A 22363-nucleotide genomic window follows, 5' to 3' on the forward strand; every position below is an offset into this window, starting at 1 on the left:
TTTGAGAAACATTTTTATATATAAAAAACAGCTTTACAATCAGGAGATTCCTTTCTGATAGTGCACAGCACATTTTCTGAAAATACAAGAAGTAAAATGCCACACAATTTGAAATTACAGAGATCATTTATTTTAAATTTCCTGTCATTAGTTCATTTTTCCTTAAATATCCATACAAAATACCCTCTGTTTCTATGAACCTCAGGGAAATTTCTAATTAAACCACAATGACATAAATGAATACAATAACTGAGCTTTAAAAAAATGTATATATGGTGTATATATATATGTGTGTGTGTGTGTGTGTGTGTGTGTGTGTGTGTGTGTGTGTGTGTGTATGTGTGTGTATTTAGATGAATATATATTTGGTACACTTGTATGAGGATGTGTGTGTGTCTCCTCAGGAAGAACATAAATATATTTTACACAGAGACATACATATACACACACATACATACACTTACACATACATACACATAGACATACAAACACATACACATATAAACATATACTCATACAAACACACACACTCACATACACACACACACATGAGTACATTAAGAGAGCTAACATTTGATGTAGCATCACATTCCTTTCTGCCTAATTAAAGAAATGCTTCTAAACATGGTGTGGTTTTCTTTGAAAGATTTACAAGTTTTAAATTTTTACGGCATACTTATGTGCATATGTGGCAGTTTCAATGGAGTCCAGAGGTATGGGGTCTCTTGAAGCTGGAGTTACAGGGGAGTCACCCACTTGGGCTCAGAGAACCAAACTCTGGTCCTCTCCAAGAGCAGTGCATGCTCTAACCACTGAAACAGTTCTCCTGGCCCTGTCGTATAGCTTTGAAATGCCTTCCCAGACGTACAAATGGCCTCACCTTGCTATTGTGAATTTCACCTCTCTTCTTACACTTCCCCTGCATCGGAACTTGCTCCTATCTCAGCATGGCCTTCATGGTTTTCTTATCTTCATCTAGCTCTTCCCCTATGTCTGCATATTTCATCTCTAAGGTCACCTTCTTCATGATTGTCCCAGGAAAGCCTGATATTCTGCTGCTCCCTACAGTCTTGTCTGCTTTTTACTTTCTACCTGTTTCTTACACCAGTTTATACCACTTGGTACATGCATTGAGTACTTGTGCATCTGTTTACAGGTTTGTGTCTCCTGTGTGCATGAAGCCTTCCTCTGTAACATATGTAACATGGGGGCAACAAGACTATAGTCCTCACCGAAACATCCCCCAGGTCAGGAAAACCTATCCTGAACAGCAATGTCATGGTACTTTTCATTTTTCACTGAGTGGATGGATATTCATGAAAATGTGATAATATATGTAATATCTTGAAACCTCAGAAATAACTTAAGTAAATTTGAACAAAAGTACATAAGACACAATGAAAACTCAAAACTCGAGGTTGGGTGAACTCTGCTCTCACCCTCTGCCTTCATATCTGGAATATCCTTTATGACAGAGTTTCTGAGAAATGGGAAAGGACACTGGACCTGGGATGCTTAGCTCTACAAACTTCTATGTGTGTTACACACTTCCCATCCTATATTCAGACCCTTTGGAAGTAAGGCCAACCATGTCCATTCATTACTTTCATTTCAACTATCCTGAAAGTGAATATGTGCTGCTACTAATGTCCTAATTATCTTAGAAATGTGCTCCCACTAATTACTGTGCCCAGCCTTTTCCATTTTATGAAATTCTAAGCATTCAATAAGATTCTCATCATCCTCTTGAAAGAATAAAATCAACTCTGAAAGAACACCAAATGCATTTTCTTATTGAACAATTGATAACAGGGTGTTTGTTGTTTAAAAACGTATTCTATGCAACACATATAAATTTGGATTTAATATAGTCATGCTTGTTAAATTGTTAGGAATTTTCATGGCTCTAAAATTTATAGAACACTGTGTGAAGGAGAGCAATTCAGAAGACATCAATACATGTCACGTTCTTAATTTCTATTGGTTTTCTTTTTAGTGTCTAACTTAATTGAATGAGAACATATTATCACTAATAAATTTAAAATTATACTTCCTTTTCATTTTGCATAACAGGATAAATTTCTATTAATAAGTGTATATTTATATAGAACACAATAAATTATTTCTCTCCTTCCATGTGTACAACTGCCTATATATCTACCTGAGAGCATATAAACAGCCTTCCTACATTCTCTTTTCTAGTCAAGAAATGTGGATGGTATGTTCTTGTGTGACCTATTGCTGTAGGTGTCTACCTCAATGGGGAATAACAAAGAAAGTCCTTTCTGTTGTTTTATCTGGATTTTACCACAAAAATATTACATGTGATGTGCCTGGGTGGAATGAAACCCATAGGATCTTCCCTCTTTTCAGGGGAGAAGGGAAGGGGTGCATGGGGTAAGGGCCTGTTGAGAGCATATAAGGAGGAGAAGACGCTGTGATAAGGATTAAAATGAATAAATAAATTAATGAATGAAAAAAATTACATGTGTCTTTACAGCAATTTTATTTGGAGATGGTATCTGGTTAGGGTTGCGGTGGAGGTGGCTTTAACAGGTGATTTATGATGAAATTTGGGGGGAAATTTTTGTTCCCCCTTCAAAAGGAGGACATGTGAATACCATCTATATTGGAGAGTAATGATAATAGAATGAAGAAGATGATTGTTATGACAGTATGTAGCAGAATTGTTATGATTTCTAATTTCAACTACTATGGCCTCTCTAATGGTGCTGGTTATAATATAAGGCCCACAGGAACATACCAAGTTGTTTCAATTGTGGGAAAGAAAATCTTTCTATCCAAGAATTCTCTCTATCAAATGCATAGCACACCCCTCTGACTGGTCTTACTAGCTTGCTTGCTCTATGGAAAATTGTATCTGCCTTCTTTACAGGTAAGCCACCATATCCTCCAGACATTTACATGGATTCTGTGAATGCATACTGGTTCTCATGCTTGCAATAGTAACTGATCTAACCCAGAAGCCATCTTTCCAAACCCCGGAAATAACATTTTAGAGAAAACTATATAACTATCACGTGATGGAAATGTTTATAATGGCCAACAAGTGAAACAAACCACGTATACTCTACCTGTTTAGAGAGCCAGGTGTCAGACGTCATCTCATATTTCTGAAACAGAACAATTGCCTCATGAAGCATCTGACATCAACATGAGCATTCATCCATGCAACCTTTCTTATACTCTTCTTTTTATAACTTTACCCCCCTCACTAACTAGAGAAATCCCTTCAGAGATCCATCCAATTGGCAATATTGATTTGAAAAGTAGAGATGCAACATTTTGATGAGGGTACATCCCAAGAAGACATTACCAGGGTAGTACAGTTGCAAGGTCACTCTCCAGTTGTGTTTTATTGCCATCCTTCAAAATTCAGTGAACCACCAGACCCTGTTTTTCTTGCTTTGTAGAAATCATCTGGAAACAGTATTAAGTCTGCAGCAGAGCTGGGCAAACAGCCAGCAGTAAAATTCAAAATCTAAAATTCTTTTAATTCACTCTTAGTCATAACCATTTTTTCTCATTAGTACTCATTCAGTGTTAGAGAAAAAATCCAACCTATGACATTTCAGATTTGATTTTTCCTTTGAAATATCTTGTAAATGGTCACTGCTAAAATCATTGCAAAAGCCAAATTTGACCAATTAATCTCAAGTTAAGTAGATGAAATATTTTAGAAATAATGTTGTTTTATCATGACATAAAGCTCAACTTTGTTGAAACATACAAATGTATATTTTAAAAGGGAGTCAAATTAAGAAACCTAAAAGTACTGGACATGATTCTTCTCTACATGAAGAAAGGCTCATTTCAAATTGTTCATACTATTTCCATATTTTCTATCACCTGCTCATAAATATACACTGTTATATGTGTTATAATTGACCCCTTTCTCTTAAAAGATTAATCATATGTATATATGATTTTCTCTGTGTGTGCGTACATCATGTTTAGAGTCCAAAACGGAAGCATCAGATCTTTAGAGCTGGCCTTACACGGTTATGAGTCCCTTAACATGTATGTTGGGAACTGAACTCTGGACCTTTGAAAGAACATCAAGCACTCATAACCACTGAAGCAGAACACTGGCTTTAGTCACTTTCTTCTTTTCAAGCACGTGTTTTCAATATTTCATTACATATGGCTCCATGCACACATTGGAAAGCATTTAAAGAAATGACTCCTTAATTCTCTATGTTCAATAAAGCAATACCCATCCTTTCTACCGAAGATATAAAATAAGAAGTACAACTGCTTATTTCTCTCACCCTGGCTTTCTTAAGACTTCAGAGCTAAATTCTTCCAGACTGTCACTTGTCATACCAATTACATGTGCAAAAAAATGAAACTTTTAAACTCAGATACAGCATAAAATCACTACAGTCTCGATAGTGTTTTAAGTAAACCTAATGACAGACATGAGGATGTATACCATGTTAACTTATCCTCGGGGTCCTGTAGTAAAAATACTTGGATTGTTCTTGCATAGAGGAGGTAACAGGATTCTATGGTTGGGCCAGTTTTGCCTCTCATATGTAAGGCAAGCACTTGGCTGAAGGACACCGGCACTTCTATCCAGGACAAGTTTAATATGACTAGGTTGTCAGTTGAGTAACAACCCATTTATTACAGTTTATTAAATACACCAGAAAGTCTGGCCAATCTATAACAGATAGAACATAATGATTGGGAGGATGTTAGTAGTGCTACAAATGTAATACAAACACCATAACTCCCATCCTGGCAGTGGTGGTAGCCTTGACTATCCAATTCCTACTCAAGCTATTCAATGACAAACTGCTGCTTATTTAATTCTCCTCTTGAAAAAACGATTGAAGAAGTGTGTTTCTAGAATGTTCACAAGAAATGAAATGTACAGACCAGGAGTGCTTAACTTCAAGAGTTTTGACGATTTTATTTATTTTTATATCATCATGGTACAGAACTCCCGGTTCTTCCATGTTACAGGCTTGTATAATGGCTCGAAAATACAGTCTTCTAATCTTTTTCCTATAGATTGGTTTTTCTGGTTGTAGGAAGCCAGAGAATTGAATCATGTATCACCTGTGGGTGTCAGGATTCTTTCTTGACACATTTTTGTGACGTATCCCTCTCTGGTTACTGTTGTTTTGTTGTTGTTTTGATTGTGTCTCTGTGTGTGCCTCTGTGTGTGTGTGTGTTCATCTGTGTGTGACTTTCAGTGCAGCTATGTCATGGCACATGTTTGGAAGTCAGAGGACTTCCAGGTGGCAGTCCTTGCCTTCCATTTTATTGAAGTCACAGTCTCTTGTTTGCCACTGTCTATGCCAGGCTGCCCAGCCTGTGAGTTTCTGGGTATTCTCCAGCTTCCACCACCTATACTGCACAGAAGAGATGGGATTACAGATACCCACTACTGCATCCAGCCCTATACAACTTCTACGGTACTGAATTCAGGCATACTCATGTGGGCATAGCACTTTACTTGGAAACACATCTCCCCAACCCATGTAACTACTCCTTTTTAAATGGCTGGGTGGAACTCTATCGAATCCATTAATATTACTTAGCATTTAATCCATTCCCTGTTAAGGGACTGTTTCCCACCAGCATCTTTTAGCCACTGTGAATAAAGTATCGCTAATGTTTTATTTTCTCTGCAAATCATTTTGTGTGATTTTACTTTTGTTCAGATAGTAATGGAAGGACCAAGCAGGAGTTCATATAGGTGTACTCCATAAAATATTTTATCATGCATTCTGTGTTTACATTTTTTGTTTAATTCCAGCTAATCTTCAAAATGTATTTTAATGGAATTGAATTATTTTCAGTTTTATCTTCAAAGAATACAAATTTTAATGTTTTTGTCCCCTCATTCACAAATTCTGTTTGTTTTTGAGTTGCTATTATAACTTATTGACTCTCCTGTGTACTAGCATCTCAAGATTTTAGTCTACATATATCTAATACGCAACAAGGACAAGCAAGTTTCACACATTTGTTTCTCTTCTTCTAAGTGTCTATTCATATATTCTGTTGAAGCAGTTGCTTAGTTGTTGGACTGGTACATTGCATTTATTGTGGTATTTATCTGTGTGTGATGTCTTTGAGAAAACAGATTTTATCAGCTGTGGTCTTGTTAGCCATTTTCATAACAGTTCCTGATGAATTTCTGATTTTAATGAATTTCCATAATTTTTTCTATGATTGGTGATTATTTGGCTTATTAAGTAGAAGAGGATTGTATTATTTTTTCCTCCTGCTGTGACTAAATATATATCTGATAAGAGGAAATTTATCTCAGTAAATAGTTCATTGCAGATTATAGTCTGAGGGATATAATCCATTGTAGCAGTAAGGCATGGGACAGGGGCAGGGGCAGGGGCGGGGTGGGGGCGGGGGCCGGGGTAGGGGCGGGGGCAAGGGCAGGGGCAGGGGCAGGGGGAGGACACAGGCTGGTCACATTTCATTCCCACTCAGGGAGCAGAGAGTAAACTGGAAGCAGGACTGACTATCAACTCTCAGCCTACTAAAGCTTTCACACACTACTACCAACTGAGGACAAAGTTCAGACATATGAGCCTCTGGAGAATAGGTCATATTCTCCATAGTTTCCTCTAGAAATTTGACATCATGTCACGTTGGATCTAAGAGTGTGGTTGTTCTCAAAATGACATTTTATTGTTATGAAATAGTTGGTAAATAGTTTATTTCTATATGGTTAAAAATCATTTCATTTCCTCTATGGAGTATGTATCAACTGATATAATAAATGAAAGCACATTTTCTATAAATCATGTGTTTCAACTGTTAGTTTGCCGGTCTCCGTGGCTCACCTCTCTTCAGTATGAGTACAGTGATTTCTAGTTACTTTTACAGTCAGTTTATACAGTGCATCGTTCTTATTTCTGAGAATAGTATGAATTATTTACATGTATAGATTTCCCAATAAATTTATTTTACCTTTTTCTTGAGGAGGTGTGTGTGTGTGTGTGTGTGTGTGTGTGCATGCGCATGTGCACATAACAGGTATGTGGAGGTCAAAAAACTACACTTCTGAGCGATTTTTCTCCTTCAACCATATAGATCCTGAGAACGAATTCACATTGCTAAGTTTGGCAGCAGACTCCTTACCCTTTAAAACACCTTGCTGGACCCATTATATATTTTTAAATGAACTTTTCTTTTGCTGAAAGCAAATCTGAGAAAACTGGGTATGATGATACACACCTATCACTCAGCCAGTCAAGGCAAGAACATCTTAAGTTCAAGGCCTTCTCCTGGGACTTAGTGAGACCAGCAAAGAATAAATAAAAGCTTTAAACAGTCCAGAAAGGAAGGGCTGAAGGAACTTTAACTTGAAATATTTTGAAATTTGAATAGAACTGATAATTTAACATTACAAAGCCTTTCAATTCAAGAGCATTTACTTAACATCGTTAAAATGTCTTTTATAATGCTGTGGCACTAAATATTGAGATGTTTACATCAATCCTGGCATATGCAATATTAAATGTTTTAATACATCTTAGTTTACTTTCATCTTAGTACTATTATTATTACCATAGAAATGTATTTTGTTTCATTTTCTGAATTCTTCATTTTGAAACAAATTAAACTTACAGAAGAGTCAAGGCCAAAAAATATTTTTAAATATGGATGCATATGTGTCGTTGTAGAGACACACTGACTTTTATGTACACAGAATTACTACCTGGAACTGAAGAGTTACCACCGTTAATTTTTCCTCTCTTTATTCTTGGGAATTTGTTCTCATAGGGCTTTCAATGAAGTATTGAATTTGATACCCAGCACCCACATGGCAGCTTACAAGTGCCTGAAAGTTAATCCATAGCTTGTATATCACTCACCTGCTTCTGGCTTTCTGGATTTCGTGGGCCTCCCACATATGGTCACATTCCCACACTTGGTCAAAAATGCATACGCATATTCATCCCACCTATGAGTTCACTTACCCCAAGATGTCCACCGGGATGAGCTGTGCATTGGAATGTGAGGGCCCTTTCTCACTCAAGATGGTTTGTTTTGGTTGTTTGATTTTTGTTTTTTTGTTTTTTTGTTTTTTGTTTTTTGTTTTTAGTTTGTTTTTTGTTTTGTTTGTTTTTCTCAAAGTATTTAATGAAAGCATGAGAAATAAAACAGAACTAGATGGGCATTAAAGGTCATAAGGATATATTATGTAATATATTTCTGTTTCTTTCAGCTCATTATGCTAAAGCTGATCATAGGTTTCAGCTTCTTTTCTGTTTTGCTCTTTAATTCACACATTATTCTGGAGTCTACCTCTTTTTAAATCCTCTTTAAAAAAAATTATCTATTTAAGGACTTTTGGAATTTTTCCCTTCTGTTGTCTTTGGAGACAGGGTCTCACTTTGAGTTGAGCTCATTCTCAAAATTCTGATGTTGCAGTTGAATGACATATTTTCAACTATCTATTATTTTCATATGCTGTTGTTGAACACTTTTGTAACTTTACTAGTATTTAGGCTACTGTAGCAGATAGACAGACAGACAGACAGACAGATAGATAGGTAGATAGATAGATAGATAGATAGATAGATAGATAGATAGATAGGATTACCAAAGGTAGTGAGTAAAATTGTATATATTTCTTTCTAAGTGATTCCAGCTTGTTACGAATACAAAGTATTGTTTTTAGATGTACAAATATTTAAATAGTCAGATATTTCTGATTAGTCAACAGTTTATGACCAAATGACTATTAATCACTGGCTTAATTATATTCCTCTATTTTGATCAAATTAAATAATACATTTCCTATGTGGTTATGCAATCCACCCCTTTCAGAAAAACCAAAGCTGAGGAATTTTGACAATGCCTCAATATCAGTCTGAGATCTGTCAATCTCTTCTTTTCTAGTTTATGCCGTGTCTGACAAAACATAGACAATTATTCTCTTAATTATTTCCTGTTATATTAATGTTGTTTTCTCTGAGGATATTCTCAATATTTCCACTAAATCTTTGATTTGCAGTAAGTTGAATATGAGCTTTTAAATTATTGTTTATCTTTATATTGTTTTGGATTTACCAAAAGCTTGAAGATGTTAAACATATTGTACACATTTATGAAAGAGCAGTACTGTATCATTTTGTCTTCAGTACTTATTACTCTATTATCTTTAACCTAAAATTTTCTACATATAATTTCACATGTATATCAATTTGCACTGTTATACATACAACTGAAGTTTCATGAAACTGAGTTAAGAAGAAAAGCTGGTAAGTATGAAGGTGTCCATTCCCTGTGCTTTGGACTTGGATGGGCTGTGACCAGTTGTTTGAAACTTTCACTGCTATGACTTGCCCACAGTGATTGACTAGACACTGAAATTGTGATTTTGCTTTCAGAAATTCATATTTGTTTGTAATTTTTTTGTGTTTCCTATAACAGTGTTTAATGTGCTTAGACACAGTCAGTTAATGTTCACCTGCAATACTGTGTTTTGTTTTGTTTTGGTTTGGTTTGGTTTGGTTTTTTGAGACAAGGTTTCTCTGTGTATCCCTGGCTGTCCTGGAACTCACTCTGTAGACCAGGCTGGCCTCGAACTCATAAATCCACCTGCCTCTGCCTCCCAAGTGCTGGGATTAAAGGTGTGTGCCACCACCATCCAGCAATACTGTTTATTTTTATTAGAAAAAATTCATTTTTGAGTTTTTCTATGTATTTCACTACTGAAAAACTTCATCTGCGTGTTTTTAAGGGAGTTGACTATTAAAAATCTCTCTATTAGTTTGCATAAATCCTAGTTACCCCAATATTGTTATGCTTGGGTATATTCCTACAGACTAGTTCTGAGGGTGAAAACTGGGTTATATTTCTCCAAATGTGTAGAACATTTTTTTATAAATTATGCATTGCTGCAAATTATTGAATTTTAATTTTACTTTAAAAAGGTAAACTTTCTTCTGATAGGTAAATCAATGTCTAAACACTCAGCCAAAGACTATTATATCTTCTCATTGATCAATTGCATTCTAGACATCCCAACTTGTGGGTTTGAGCTTGCTAGACAAAATTGATTCTCACTGTTCCCGTAGATGAGTGAGAGGGTCATCGTTCACTTGAGTTCCTCTTCTATACTCCATATTTTCAATCAACATAAGGCAGAATATGTAACTTATCACTAGAGAACTTGCCTAATATGGCCTACTTCTTCTATTTTCCTATACCTGAAAAGTTGTTTTATATAACTTTTAGTGGTTTACAGAGGAAAGCATAAACTGAAATGGTTTCCTTATTACATAATTTGAGAACCCATTATTGATCCATCTTCTTTGTCAAGAGACTTAATTGTGATGTAATTTAAGTTATTGCATAGTTTATAGAAATTAATCTTAGAGATTTAAATTCAACTCATTGTTACAATTACTAGAATAAGAGCCTTTTTGTCCACTTTTATATACTATAGGTATGGAAACATCACCACAGAGCTAGTATGAACTATACTGGGAAGTGGTCATCTCTAAAGAAAATGGGAAGGATACTTTCAATAACGTCAAGCCAAGGACAAAATATGTACAGAACTTTCTCAACTAAAAAGAGTTCCATACATTTTAAACAACATTTGTGCGGTGGACATGTATCTATACATTTCTTTAAGAGCTGACTGTTTTCCTTTAATTATTCTTGACACCACTGCTTTCAAAACTAGAATATAGAGCAAAGTGTGTACTTTTCTTTAATATTTTACTTGTATATGTGTGTGGTATGTATGTGTGCAAGTTCACATATCTATGTTTACACATGCATGTGGAAGCTGAAGTTTGACATTAAGTATCTTAATTGTTCTAATGTCACATATTGAGGAAAGTCTCTTGCTGAACCTGGAGCCCAGCAATTCAACAAGTGTAGCTAGCCAATCTGCTCTTTTCCTGACCTGTCTCCATCTCCCGAAAGCAAGGCTTCAAGGTGTCAACCACACTTGCCTGTAATTTATTTAGGTGCTCAGGTACTTGAGGCAATGTGGAAAATGGCTCATACTCTGAGACACTTCCCTAGTCACAAAAGTATACACATTAAGTATTTCTTTCTTTTCCTAATAACGTTGGAAGAAAAAAAAGTATTTTTATGAAACTCTAAGAAACCTGACTTCCAACGTAATAAATCCTAGCCATTTTACTTTACAAAAAGGATGGAAATGAATTAAACTCACCCTACTGCATGCCCCAGTGGTAGATTCACAGACTGTAAGGATGGAGATGTTCTGAGGCCGATTCAACCACCTGACCACTGTCCTGGTGTTGCTTACCCATTTAACCATGGTGATGTAATATTCTCTAGTTTGGAAACAAACAAACAAACAAGAAAACTTACATTTAGAGCATGATAATCAGTAACAATACAAGTAAGAGCTATGTGTTGTTTTAGATGTAAACACTGAAACATTATAAGGATGTTGTATTCTGTGTACCTATGTATATCTATATACCTATATAGATATACATATTCTTGTTTAAATATTTATGTATACAATTTAAAATAAATTTAAAAGTCTAAATATGAATATATATGCAAATATAAATGAGATAGAAGAAAAATGTGGGAATGAATTATTTACCAGAAAAGCAATTTTTGAAAAACTAGAAACCAGCCTATACTTGACTTTTCCAAGAAAATATTTATTGATTAGGACTAGAATATGAAAAACAAGGATATAATTTTAACATTATGTTATTCTTTGTTGGAAGAAAAACTTAGAGCTAATTACAATGCAAAACTTAATCTTGTCTTAATGGTTATTCCTCATGTACAACCTTAATATTTTATCTTATACATAAAGTCTTTGCCTAGGGTATTAATGATATTTGTCATGGTTAATCTTCTTCACAACTAGACAGTACTTTAGAATAAGTTAGGTGACATATCTCTATACATGCTTATAAGATTTTCCATTTTATTAGTTGAAGAGTGAATAAAATGGAGAAAATGAACTGAAGGCCAGCATTCATGTCTTTCTGAGTCCTGACTGTGCTGCCATATGACCAGCTGCTTCATGCCCCTGTTAACATGACTGCACAACACAGCCCAGGATGGACTATCTCCTTGACCTCTGAGCCCAGAAAAATGCTTCCTTTCTTTAATTACTTTTATCAGTTATTTGATCACAGCATCAAGGAAAGTAACTAACACAATGAAATTCGTTTTTGTCAACTGTGGATTACCAATTCCAACCATTTAGTCATAATATTTCAATCATTTTGTTACTCTTCTTGTTTCAAACAGTTAAAAGTAAAAAAGAAATCAAACTGAAGCAGCTGACTGGGTATTAGTTCTTTTGCATAGAAGGAATGTTAATTACTAGTATAATTATTTCCTTAAAGTGATGGGAGATTGTTATAAGTATGTAATATAAATTATATTTATAACATATTTTGATTTCATGTTAAGAAATTAACATAATATATCATAAATCTCAGAGCTCCCATACCTCAAACCCAATTATCATAGTTTGGTCTATGATAAAAACAAAAAGCAACAAACTTTCTAGATACTTCCTCTATTTCATAACAGAGATACAACATAAAAAACAACTGGACAAGTGCCATTTGTGCTTGTTGTGTTAAAGCTGATGTTTGCAGGCTGCAGAGCTCCCTTGACAGTTAAGAGCACTTTCTGTACTGTCCTAAGGAGAGGATACCTCTATGTTTGCATATACATGTGGAAGCCGAAGGACACATGCTCCACTATGTTCATAGAAGCCTTATGTATAATAGCCAGAAATTGGAAACAACCCAGATGTCCCTCAACAGAGGAGTGGATACAGAAAAGGTGGTACATCTACACAATGGAGTACTACTCAGCTATTAAAAATAATGAATTAATGAAATTCATAGAGAAATGGATGGATCTGGAGAATATCATCCTGAGTGAGGTAACCCAATCACAAAAGAGCACACATGCTATGCACTCTCTGATAAGTGGATATTAGCCCAGAAGATTGGAATACACAAAGAAATATTCACAAACCACAAGAAACTCAAGAAGAAGGAAGACCAAAGTGTGGCTACTTCATTCCTTCTTAAAAGGGGGAGCAAAATACTCATGGAAGGAGTTGCAGAGACTAAGTATGGAGCAAAGACTGAAGGAAGGACAATCCAGAGACTGCTCCACCTGTGAATTCTTCTCATATTCAATCATCAAATCCAGACACTATTGTGGATGCCAGCAAGTGCTGGCTGACAGGAGCCTGATATAGCTGTCTCCTGAGAGGCTCTAACAGTACCTGACTAATATAGAAGTAGAGGCTCACAGCCATCCATTGGACTGAGCACAGGGTCCCCAATGAAAGAGCTAGAGAAAGGACCCAAGGAGCTGAAGGGTTTACAGCCTCTTAGGATGAACAACAATATGAACTAACTAGTACCCTCAGAGCTCCCAGGGACTAAACTACCAACCAAAGAGCACACATGGTGGGATTCCTGGCTCCAGCAGCATATGTCTAGCAGAGGATGGCTTTGTCAGTCATCAATGGCAGAAGAGGCCCTTGACCCTGTGAAGGTTCTATGCCCCAGTGTAAGGGGATTGCCAGGGCCAGGAAGAGGGAGAGGGTGGGTTGATGAGCAGGAAGAGAGGAGAGGGAGGAACAGGTTTTTTTTTTCTGTTTTTTTGGAGGGGAAACTAGGAAAGGCAATATAATTTGAAATGTAAATAAAGAAAATATCTAGTTAAAAAAAATAAAGAGAGGATTTCAGTACCCAGCACATTCATGGGGAAGATTACAACCTCTTTTAACTCAAACTCTGAGATCTAATGCCCTCTTCTGGCCTGTATGGGCACTGTACTCATGTGGTATACACTCACATACAGGTAAACACAAATAAATAAAATTAAATCTTAAAAAAAGCAAAGTGTTCATTTGAGTTAAAAAAATATCATTTGTAGATAGTAAAATTTGATAAAGACAATCTTTTGTCCTAGGACAACTGTGGGCGAGAGATCTAGCTGCATAAATTTCACAGTTTTTGCATGCTTTTCTAAACAGTTACAGTTCTCTCAAACATTATCTGTTATCCTGTCAAAGTGGAGGTGTCAGCCGAAGGACGAGCATAACTTGCAGTGAAATGATGTCTGGCGTATCATTTTTCCAGTCTAGTCAAAACATCTGGAAACTTTTACAATCAGTTAATTATAAATTGTGAAGAAACTCAGACAAACTGTAAAAGCAGTTTCTCTAAGCAGTTAGTGGAACAACCTTGAGTTGCATGCAGAGCTTGCTTGGATATGTTCTTTGAGCATCTCACTAGGCCAGGAGGTTCTACAAGGAAGAGTGTCCTTCTCCTCTTCCTTCCTTCCTTCCTTCCTTCCTTCCTTCCTTCCTTCCTTCCTTCCTTCCTTCCTCTCTCTCTCTCTCTCTCTGTCTCTCTCTCTCTCTTTCTTTCTCTCTTTCTTTCTTTTTATTCTTTACTTCATTTTTACAGTCCAGTCTTTATCCCCCTCTTGGTCTGCCGTATGACTGTTCCACATCCCATACCTCCTCCCCACCCTCATCTTTAAGAAGATGTCCCTATGCCCCCCCACCCAATTCCACCTGGCCTCCCCACTCCTTGGAACTTCAAGTCTTTTGAGGGTTAGATGCATCTTCTTTCACTGAGTCAAGATCCGGCAGTCCTCTCCTGTATATGTGTTGGGGGAAATCACTATCCCTGACCTCAATCTATACTACAAAACAATAGTAATAAAAACTGCATGGTATTGGTACAGAGACAGACGCCTTGATCAATGGAATAGAATTGAAGACACATGAATAAAACCACACACATGTGGACACTTGATCTTTGACATAGAAGCCAAAAATGTACAATGGAAAAAAGAAAGCATCTTCAACAAATCATGCATATCTAACTGTCAGTCTGTATGTAGAAAAATGAAAGTAGATCCTGTTCTACTTTCAATGTTTTGTTTCAAGAAAATTATTTTGAGTAAATATAATGATATTTAATGGTGTAAACAATAAATGCCTAGAGGGCCAAGAGGTGGCTTGGAGGTGGGAGTGGCTTGTAAAATTCTTCTTATATCACGCAAACAAAGGAAGGACATCCAAATCATACATAACTCCTACACAGAAATATTTGAATGCACACAGACATACAAAACAGAAACGTAAGCATCAACCTTTCGTGGATTATATACAATTAGGCTTTGAGATAAAGGAAGGGTATGTCCCATACATAACTAGGAAAAGCAATGTTGAATTATAACGATTCGTATATTCCAGAATGGCAGATATAAATGGTCTAAAGTTATAGTAAAGTTAATATGAATACTGTAAAGATTTATGAGCCTTACCCCCAGTCATATTAAAATTAACATGAACACTGGAAAGGTTAATCAATGATTGTAAAAAAAAATTAAAGTGTCCTCAGCTCTTAGGGGACAGCTACATTGGCAAATTAATTTTAGCCTACAGAAAAAAATTTATCTCAATTGTCTAAATAGAACAACGTAGGGCAAATTGAGATGAGAGGATAACAAGAATGAGTTTTAAAGTAAATAACAAAACAGCAGAATTTCAATATTTATCTGAAATGCTCTTAGACAAATCTTGGGAACCCCTTCACCAAAAATGATACACTTTATCGATTCTATAGTCTTACCTATACTGGCTTCCAAAAAGATTTGATATTTGGAGAAGAATTAAAAATCCTAACTACACATTCCTGTTAACTGCTGTTTGAAAGTGTATATAAATGTAAATATAAGAATTTTAAGATAAGCATAATTGTTTTGTAGTCAAACATTTATATTTATCTTTGATTAGATGATATAGTTAATTTATATGTGTTGCCTCATATTTACAAACATCTATTCTAGTGTGATATACCTTAGTGTACAGCTCATTTACTATCTAACCATCACTTTCTACTTGGTATGTAAAGTCTGAACAGTGACAATTGTTCCTGAAAACAAATTTGCAGTTTTAAAAGAGACAGTCTCCAAACACTGAAAAGTTCCAAACAGTTGATGCAAATACATAACATGGAAGTTATAGCAGAGGTTGACATGTAGGCATTAAGGAAAGGCAGGCATGCTCACTGAGTTACGCCCTTTGCTCTACATTTTCTGGACCCCAAGATTCCAGGTGCAAATCTTACTTTAATTCCTAGCACACATACTGTTAGCTCATAAGCATAGGCTGAGTCATAGAGACAAAGACAGGCAGGTTTAAGGGACACTACTCTAGCCTTCAGAGACTTTGTCTCATAGTGTCTTTTCTCAGAAGACCCAAGTGTCCAAAGGGTATGTGTAATGGAATATCAGAAACATTTTAGTATGGGTGTGCTGGAATCTGACCTCTGTTAGTAGTCTTTCTGTCTGCTTTTTTTCCTAACTTCCTTCCTTTCTCTCTGACGGTGTGTGTGTGTGTGTGTGTGTGTGTGTTTGTGTGTATGTGTGTGTGTGTATAAACACCTGTATAAGTATGGAGGGAGACACGATTCAACTTCTATTGTCCTACTTAGTCACTCTTTAACTGTCTCCTCTCCTTTTTTCCCCACAGTATCTAAGTGCCCTAAAGGCTCACCAACTCAACCAGAATATCCCACGAGTACCTGGGATCTGCATATTTGCATATTTCTACCTTTCTAGTGCTAAGATTCTAAGTATGGATGGCCCTGTGTATATATATGAATTCTGAGGACTAAACTCAGGACCTTCTTGTTGCACAACCAGCACTGTCTTAAATGAACTATCTCACTAGAACCCCACACACCTATGCTGTCATTGGCTTACTGTATAATCAATGTTGTCTTTTCCAAACATGTCTCTGCACCTATACATGTCATTCTATTCGAGAGTACCCAGGAATTCTATCCTAAGTGTTCTACAATGTCCCTCCTGACATACCCAGAATGGGTGTCATCTTAAGACATCTGTTGATATTATATATCACTTGAATGAAAGGTTCTTCTATTCATTCCCATGAAAACAGATGAATGAATAACTTTCCTGAAGTCCAGATCCTTCTTAGAAGAATCAGAAATTCATACTAGATATATTCCAAGGACGTAGGAAAATGCAGAGCAATGCCATCAAGCCCAGGATACAGGAACAGTCCCCGAGTTACAACAGTGATACAGTTGATGAGAATAAACATATAATAAGTAAATGCAGGATAAATGACAGGGTGAGGGGAGGCAAACATAATGATGCAGGGCCAAAAAGATGGCTCAGACTAGAGGTACTTTTTCTGCAAATACAGTTCACTCCCAGCATCCACTTGGTAGAAGGTTTGAACCCACTCCAACAAGCTGCCTTCAGACATCCACACACATCTCCACACATGTGTGTATACAAACCAAAAACAATAAAAATAAAAAGATAATTCATCTTTTTCTCAAAAGAATATGATGGTTCTCTAATGTCTTCATGACTCATCATAAAAGAATATCTTTTTTTTAACATTCTACTCGTTTTCTAGAAAAAATATCCAGTGTTTACAATACCTTAAACTAACACTGTGAGCATTTCCAAAATACCCTTACTTCTTCAGATGATGTAAACTATCTTATTTCCACTGAGTTTAGTTCTGGGGATACTGGAAAGGAACTGGATCATTATGTTAGGTCATGTTAAGCTTAGTTTTATCCAGAATCATCTCAGACTGTGTTTTAAATAAAGATGAGATGCATGACAGTACAATGAGTATTATCAAAATTTATGCTGAAGACATCCTGTCTGCATGGTCTATGTATATTTGATGACATGAGTCAACAGGGTCAGGCACGAATCAGTAAAAGTTAGTAAATAAATTGAAGAGAGAGAAATGAAGACAGAGATTATAGAAAGAAACTGACTTCCTCCAAGTTGTCAAATAGTGTTTGCTTAAACTAATTTATTTTCAATTGTTTTCTAGAATTACATACACTAGTGCAATGTATTTCATCATGTCGACACCTCCCTCCCTAACTCCTACAAACTCTTCTGTGTACTCTCACATGTCCCTTGCTGGATCTATGTGGAAAAATCTGCAAAGTCACACCATGTGACAGTTATCACATGGGAGGTTTATTAAAAGAGACAGGTAGGGGAGTGCAGAGCTTGCCTCTTGGTGTAGGAAGGGAAGAAGGGTAAGAGGGAAAGAAAGCACAGACTTTTATCATGGATGTGGTGAATGCACAGTGAGACTACAATGGAAATGCGTTGCCTATGGGCACCTCATGATTATGTGTCCTGTCATTGGATCCATTGGTTTGATAATGGAGGTACCTGATGGTCCTATCATCATGACATCACAAGGACCGGCCTAATTGCAAACAATCTTCTGAAACCCATGCCACTTATTTCTCTATATATCTCTTCATATATATGTATATGTGTATGTATATGTGTGTGTATGTTTGTGTGTGTGTGTGTGTGTGTGTGTGTGTATGTGTATAGATATAACACACTGAACCCAATTTATGGTACCTGCATGTATGGGGGAGAAGGCTGACCACATGGATATGGGCATATTACTGAAGGAAACTGACTCTCTTTCCTTCATCAGTCATAGACTCCCCAGAGCACAACTATAGATGAGGTCTTACAGTGTTTCCCATATTCATGCTGCAAAGCTGACAGGTATCATCTTGTGCAGGCAAGCCAACAACTAAGAGTGAATGCATGCAGGGTCTCTGTCAGTGCACTGCGAAAAGCTTCCTTACGGCATTCCACAGACATAGCATCAGTTTATGTTGCTGCCCCTACATGACTCTCCCCCACCCAGCTCCTTACTGTTCCCAACTTGAACCCTTGCTTCACTCTCCACAGTACTTCCTTAAAGTCTCTTTACCCCTCCTCAATGGCCCATTTCTAACGGCCTCTACCCATGTCTTTTCCTCATCTTTTTTTTTTTAGTCCTCATTGTCATTTTTTGTCTTGCTGTGTTTTGAGACAAGGTCTCACATACCCCAGACTGATTTCAGATTTATGAGGAAACCTTGAACTTCTGAGACCCTCCTACCTGTACCTTCCACGGCCAGTTATACAGGCATGCATCATCACTCTCAGGTTTTGTGGTGTTTATAATTGAGCCAAGGACCTTATTAATGCCAGCCAGGAGTTTTATCAAACAGAGCTAAGTTACAAGCCCCTCTACTGTCTTTACCTGTTTATTTTTATTATAAAACAACTAAAAAAGAAAAGGGTAAAGGAATAATATATTAATAATTTAATATGATTGCTGCATCCTTTACTGTTTGAGAATCACATACTTGTAGATAATCATTTTTGATGAGATCTATCCTTTCTCTACCTCCAATTGGTCACCTGTGACCCCACGAATTCCCGTGCCTCTTGAAAACCTCACTGAGTCGGCTTAGTGCTGCATTCATGTGCATGGACACGGATTATCTACTGTAGCCTGCAAGCCTCTCTGAAGCCTCATCCTGTAAGAAAAGTGACTGCTCTTTGCTCAGCACACATCACCTGACAATAGCTGCTGAGCTAGAGGTTAGCACGTACAATGCCCCTTTCTCATCTAGGATCAGTGCTGCTTTGGCCTGTACAGGTCCTGAACATGCTGCTTGACTTGTGATGAGTTACTCATGTCTGCTAAACCAAGCTCACAAATAGAACTTTCTGTCTGGTTCATTCAACCCTACTATGCACAGTTTGTCAATTCTGAACCACTTTTTTTTTTCTTCTTTTGAACGTGGATAATGGACGCTGAGATTAGGTGAAATGGTCTAATCTCATTGGTCTTTTGCTACCAAGGGATGACGAGATTCCATCACAGGCATTCCTTCACCCCGGGTTTTGTCTTTCCTATTCCTTACAAAAATAAGTTTACATTAGATAATTAAAGAGGGTCCTTAATCAGAAGAAGCATTAAATAAATTCTATTACCTTTCAAACTAACAACTTCCATACACATCAGAGTGTAATAAATGTGCCCAACTGTGATTAAATTTCTCCAAATATGTCAACATTCAAATAAGTTTTTTTTTACCAGTCAGACACTTTGGTTTAATTATAGATATCATCAAAACAAATATTAAGATTGGTCCCAGCTTAGCAAGAATAGTGTGAGTTGTGCTATATGCATACATATGGATTGTAGACTGTGCATATGTGTGTGTGTATGTGTCATCTTTGCTATTTATAAACATCACACTCACAAAATGAGTTTTTTTGATGGACTGTAAATGAAATAAGATAGGTATACTATCCATGAACAGCTAATCTTCAAGGTTAACTATTGGTTTCATCTCTAGGGCCTTGATAAATTGATTATAACACTAAATGAAGCCCCTTAGAAGTTTGAGACATTTAGAACTTCAGCGTATAAATAATTATTTATAACTGGTTGGTGCTGAATATGTTTCCTATATTAAATTCATGATTTTGACACATATATTTCTTTTCTCCTTTTCCTCAGATGTGTGCATGTCACAGTATATATGTTGGGGGTTGGGGACAGAAATGATAGCCTGAAATAATTCATGTACTTTTATAGTGTTTAAAACAGGGTCCCTTGCTATTTGACACTGTGGCCTCCAGGTTTGTTGACCTAGGAGCTCCTCATTCTTCTCTTATTCCTGGCTCCTATCTTACCATAGGTGAACTGAAAGTTACACAATATAACATATATCTCTATGTATGTTCTGAGGATCTAAACCCTGTCCTTATGAGATTTATACCCTGAAGGACCTCTTCAAATGTTATGAATATAAAGGCTTCTTATCTTGAAATAAATCAGACTTCATTCAACCATCCTGCTTGCAGAAGAACAATAAATGGTAGAGTAAACTACATACAATTTAGAGAATTTAGTCTTTTAGGGTTTGTTGCTGTTTGTTTGTTTGTTTGTTTGTTTTTAGACTAATGCTCATATAGCCCAGACTGGCTCAGATCTCTCTATAATGCTGAGGATGATCTTGAACTTCTGTTCCTCCCAATTTTCCTTTCAAAGGGACTGAAGTTATGGACCACCATATCAACTTAATGCAGTGCTAGGGGTCTACAAAATGCAGGACTTAGTTCATGCCTGGCAATCACTTCACCAACTGGCTACATCCCCAGTCACTGATTTCCCCTTCTAAAATAGCAACATTTAAAAAGAATGGAGCAACTAAAATCTAGTAGAAAATTCTACGTAAAATTAACCTGTGTCTTCATCTCCTTCAACTCTCCAACCAACGACCTGTCCCAGTCATTCATATCTTTCGTCATTTTGTGGTCCCACTAGTCACCTTGAGACTAAACACTTCTTGGGGACAGCCAGACACCCAGAATGACTTCATTCCGAACGAATGGAGGCAACCTCAGCTCAATTTCCAAGTGGAATGGTGGTACTGATCACATCATTCTCTAAATGGCAACAAAATGATAATTGGATGGGAAATATCTAATTTCTCCTTTAAAGTGGAATTGAAATTGCCTACCTTGATTTAAAAATGTCGGGTGGCATCAGCTCCAAAGTATGAGTTGGTCCATACAGGTTTACAACAAATAACTTCACTGATGGGTTCGCTTGACCTGCCTTTGAGAAAATAAAAGCTGTGATATGTAATATATAAGCATTAGCCTATGTTAAAACAAAGAAAAAACCAGAAACTTCAACTGGTTTAATTTCTCTCTGTCTCTGTCTCTCTGTGTATGTGTGTTTCATGTGTGTGCGTGTGTATGTTTGTGTATGTGTGTGTATGTGTTCCTCTTTACTTGGGATAAAAGTTAATTTCTTTGAAGTAGAAATGATTTTTAAATCCATTCACTTGATTACTTTGAATTGTTTTTCTAAATTGCTGCTTCTGGAGCATTTAAGACAGACAATTAAAGGTTATGGGAAACGAGGGTGGTTTGACTCATGAAGCAGTGCTGTTGAGCTTCCTTTGTAGAGATGAAGAAGGTCTGAGCATGCAAAACAGCAAGTAGACTAAGTCACTGCTCACAGCATAGATTAAGGACCTCAGTGTGAAGCTTTTTATTGGCAAGGAAGATAGGGAAGGGGAGACTAAAGAACAAGGAGAGCAACCAGTAGGAAAGATGTGGTGAGTGGAAGAAAATGGGGATGCAGAGGAGACACAAAAAATGGAAAGAGAGAGGAAAAATAAGGGAACAGGAAAGAAAAGAGAAGGGCACAGGAAAGGAGAAGGCAGGAAAAATCCCACCCACAAAGATTATAGATTTCTTGACCAGAACAGACTGCTACCTGTAATCCTCTGACCCACACATGTGTGCCATCACACAAATACACAAATAAATACATCTAATTTAAAAATAAATGCAGAAATATGAAAAATATTACCCAAATGCCCCAGATGCCACATGTTTAAAATTCAAAAGAGCCTAATGGACTCCATTGCATTAATGTGTTCCCTTTTTTCTCTTTAAGCTT

The 22363-nt window shown here is 36.6% G+C and overlaps 1 protein-coding gene across 2 annotated transcripts in view; it reads right to left on the reverse strand.

Annotated features, from left to right (window-relative positions):
• Dpp10 (dipeptidyl peptidase like 10) overlaps positions 1-22363 on the reverse strand; it is a 716117-nt gene that overhangs the window by 65696 nt on the left and 628058 nt on the right. For both annotated transcript variants that reach the window (XM_031380842.1, XM_031380845.1), the window contains exons 10-12: positions 21411-21508; positions 11201-11324; positions 3096-3134 (exon numbers count right to left, since the gene is read on the reverse strand). In XM_031380842.1, the coding sequence (XP_031236702.1) occupies positions 3096-3134; positions 11201-11324; positions 21411-21508 (261 nt within the window). The remainder of the gene's footprint in view (positions 1-3095; positions 3135-11200; positions 11325-21410; positions 21509-22363) is intronic.

The sequence above is a fragment of the Mastomys coucha genome, unplaced genomic scaffold (assembly GCF_008632895.1).
Source record: "Mastomys coucha isolate ucsf_1 unplaced genomic scaffold, UCSF_Mcou_1 pScaffold1, whole genome shotgun sequence".
Taxonomy (NCBI): domain Eukaryota; kingdom Metazoa; phylum Chordata; class Mammalia; order Rodentia; family Muridae; genus Mastomys; species Mastomys coucha.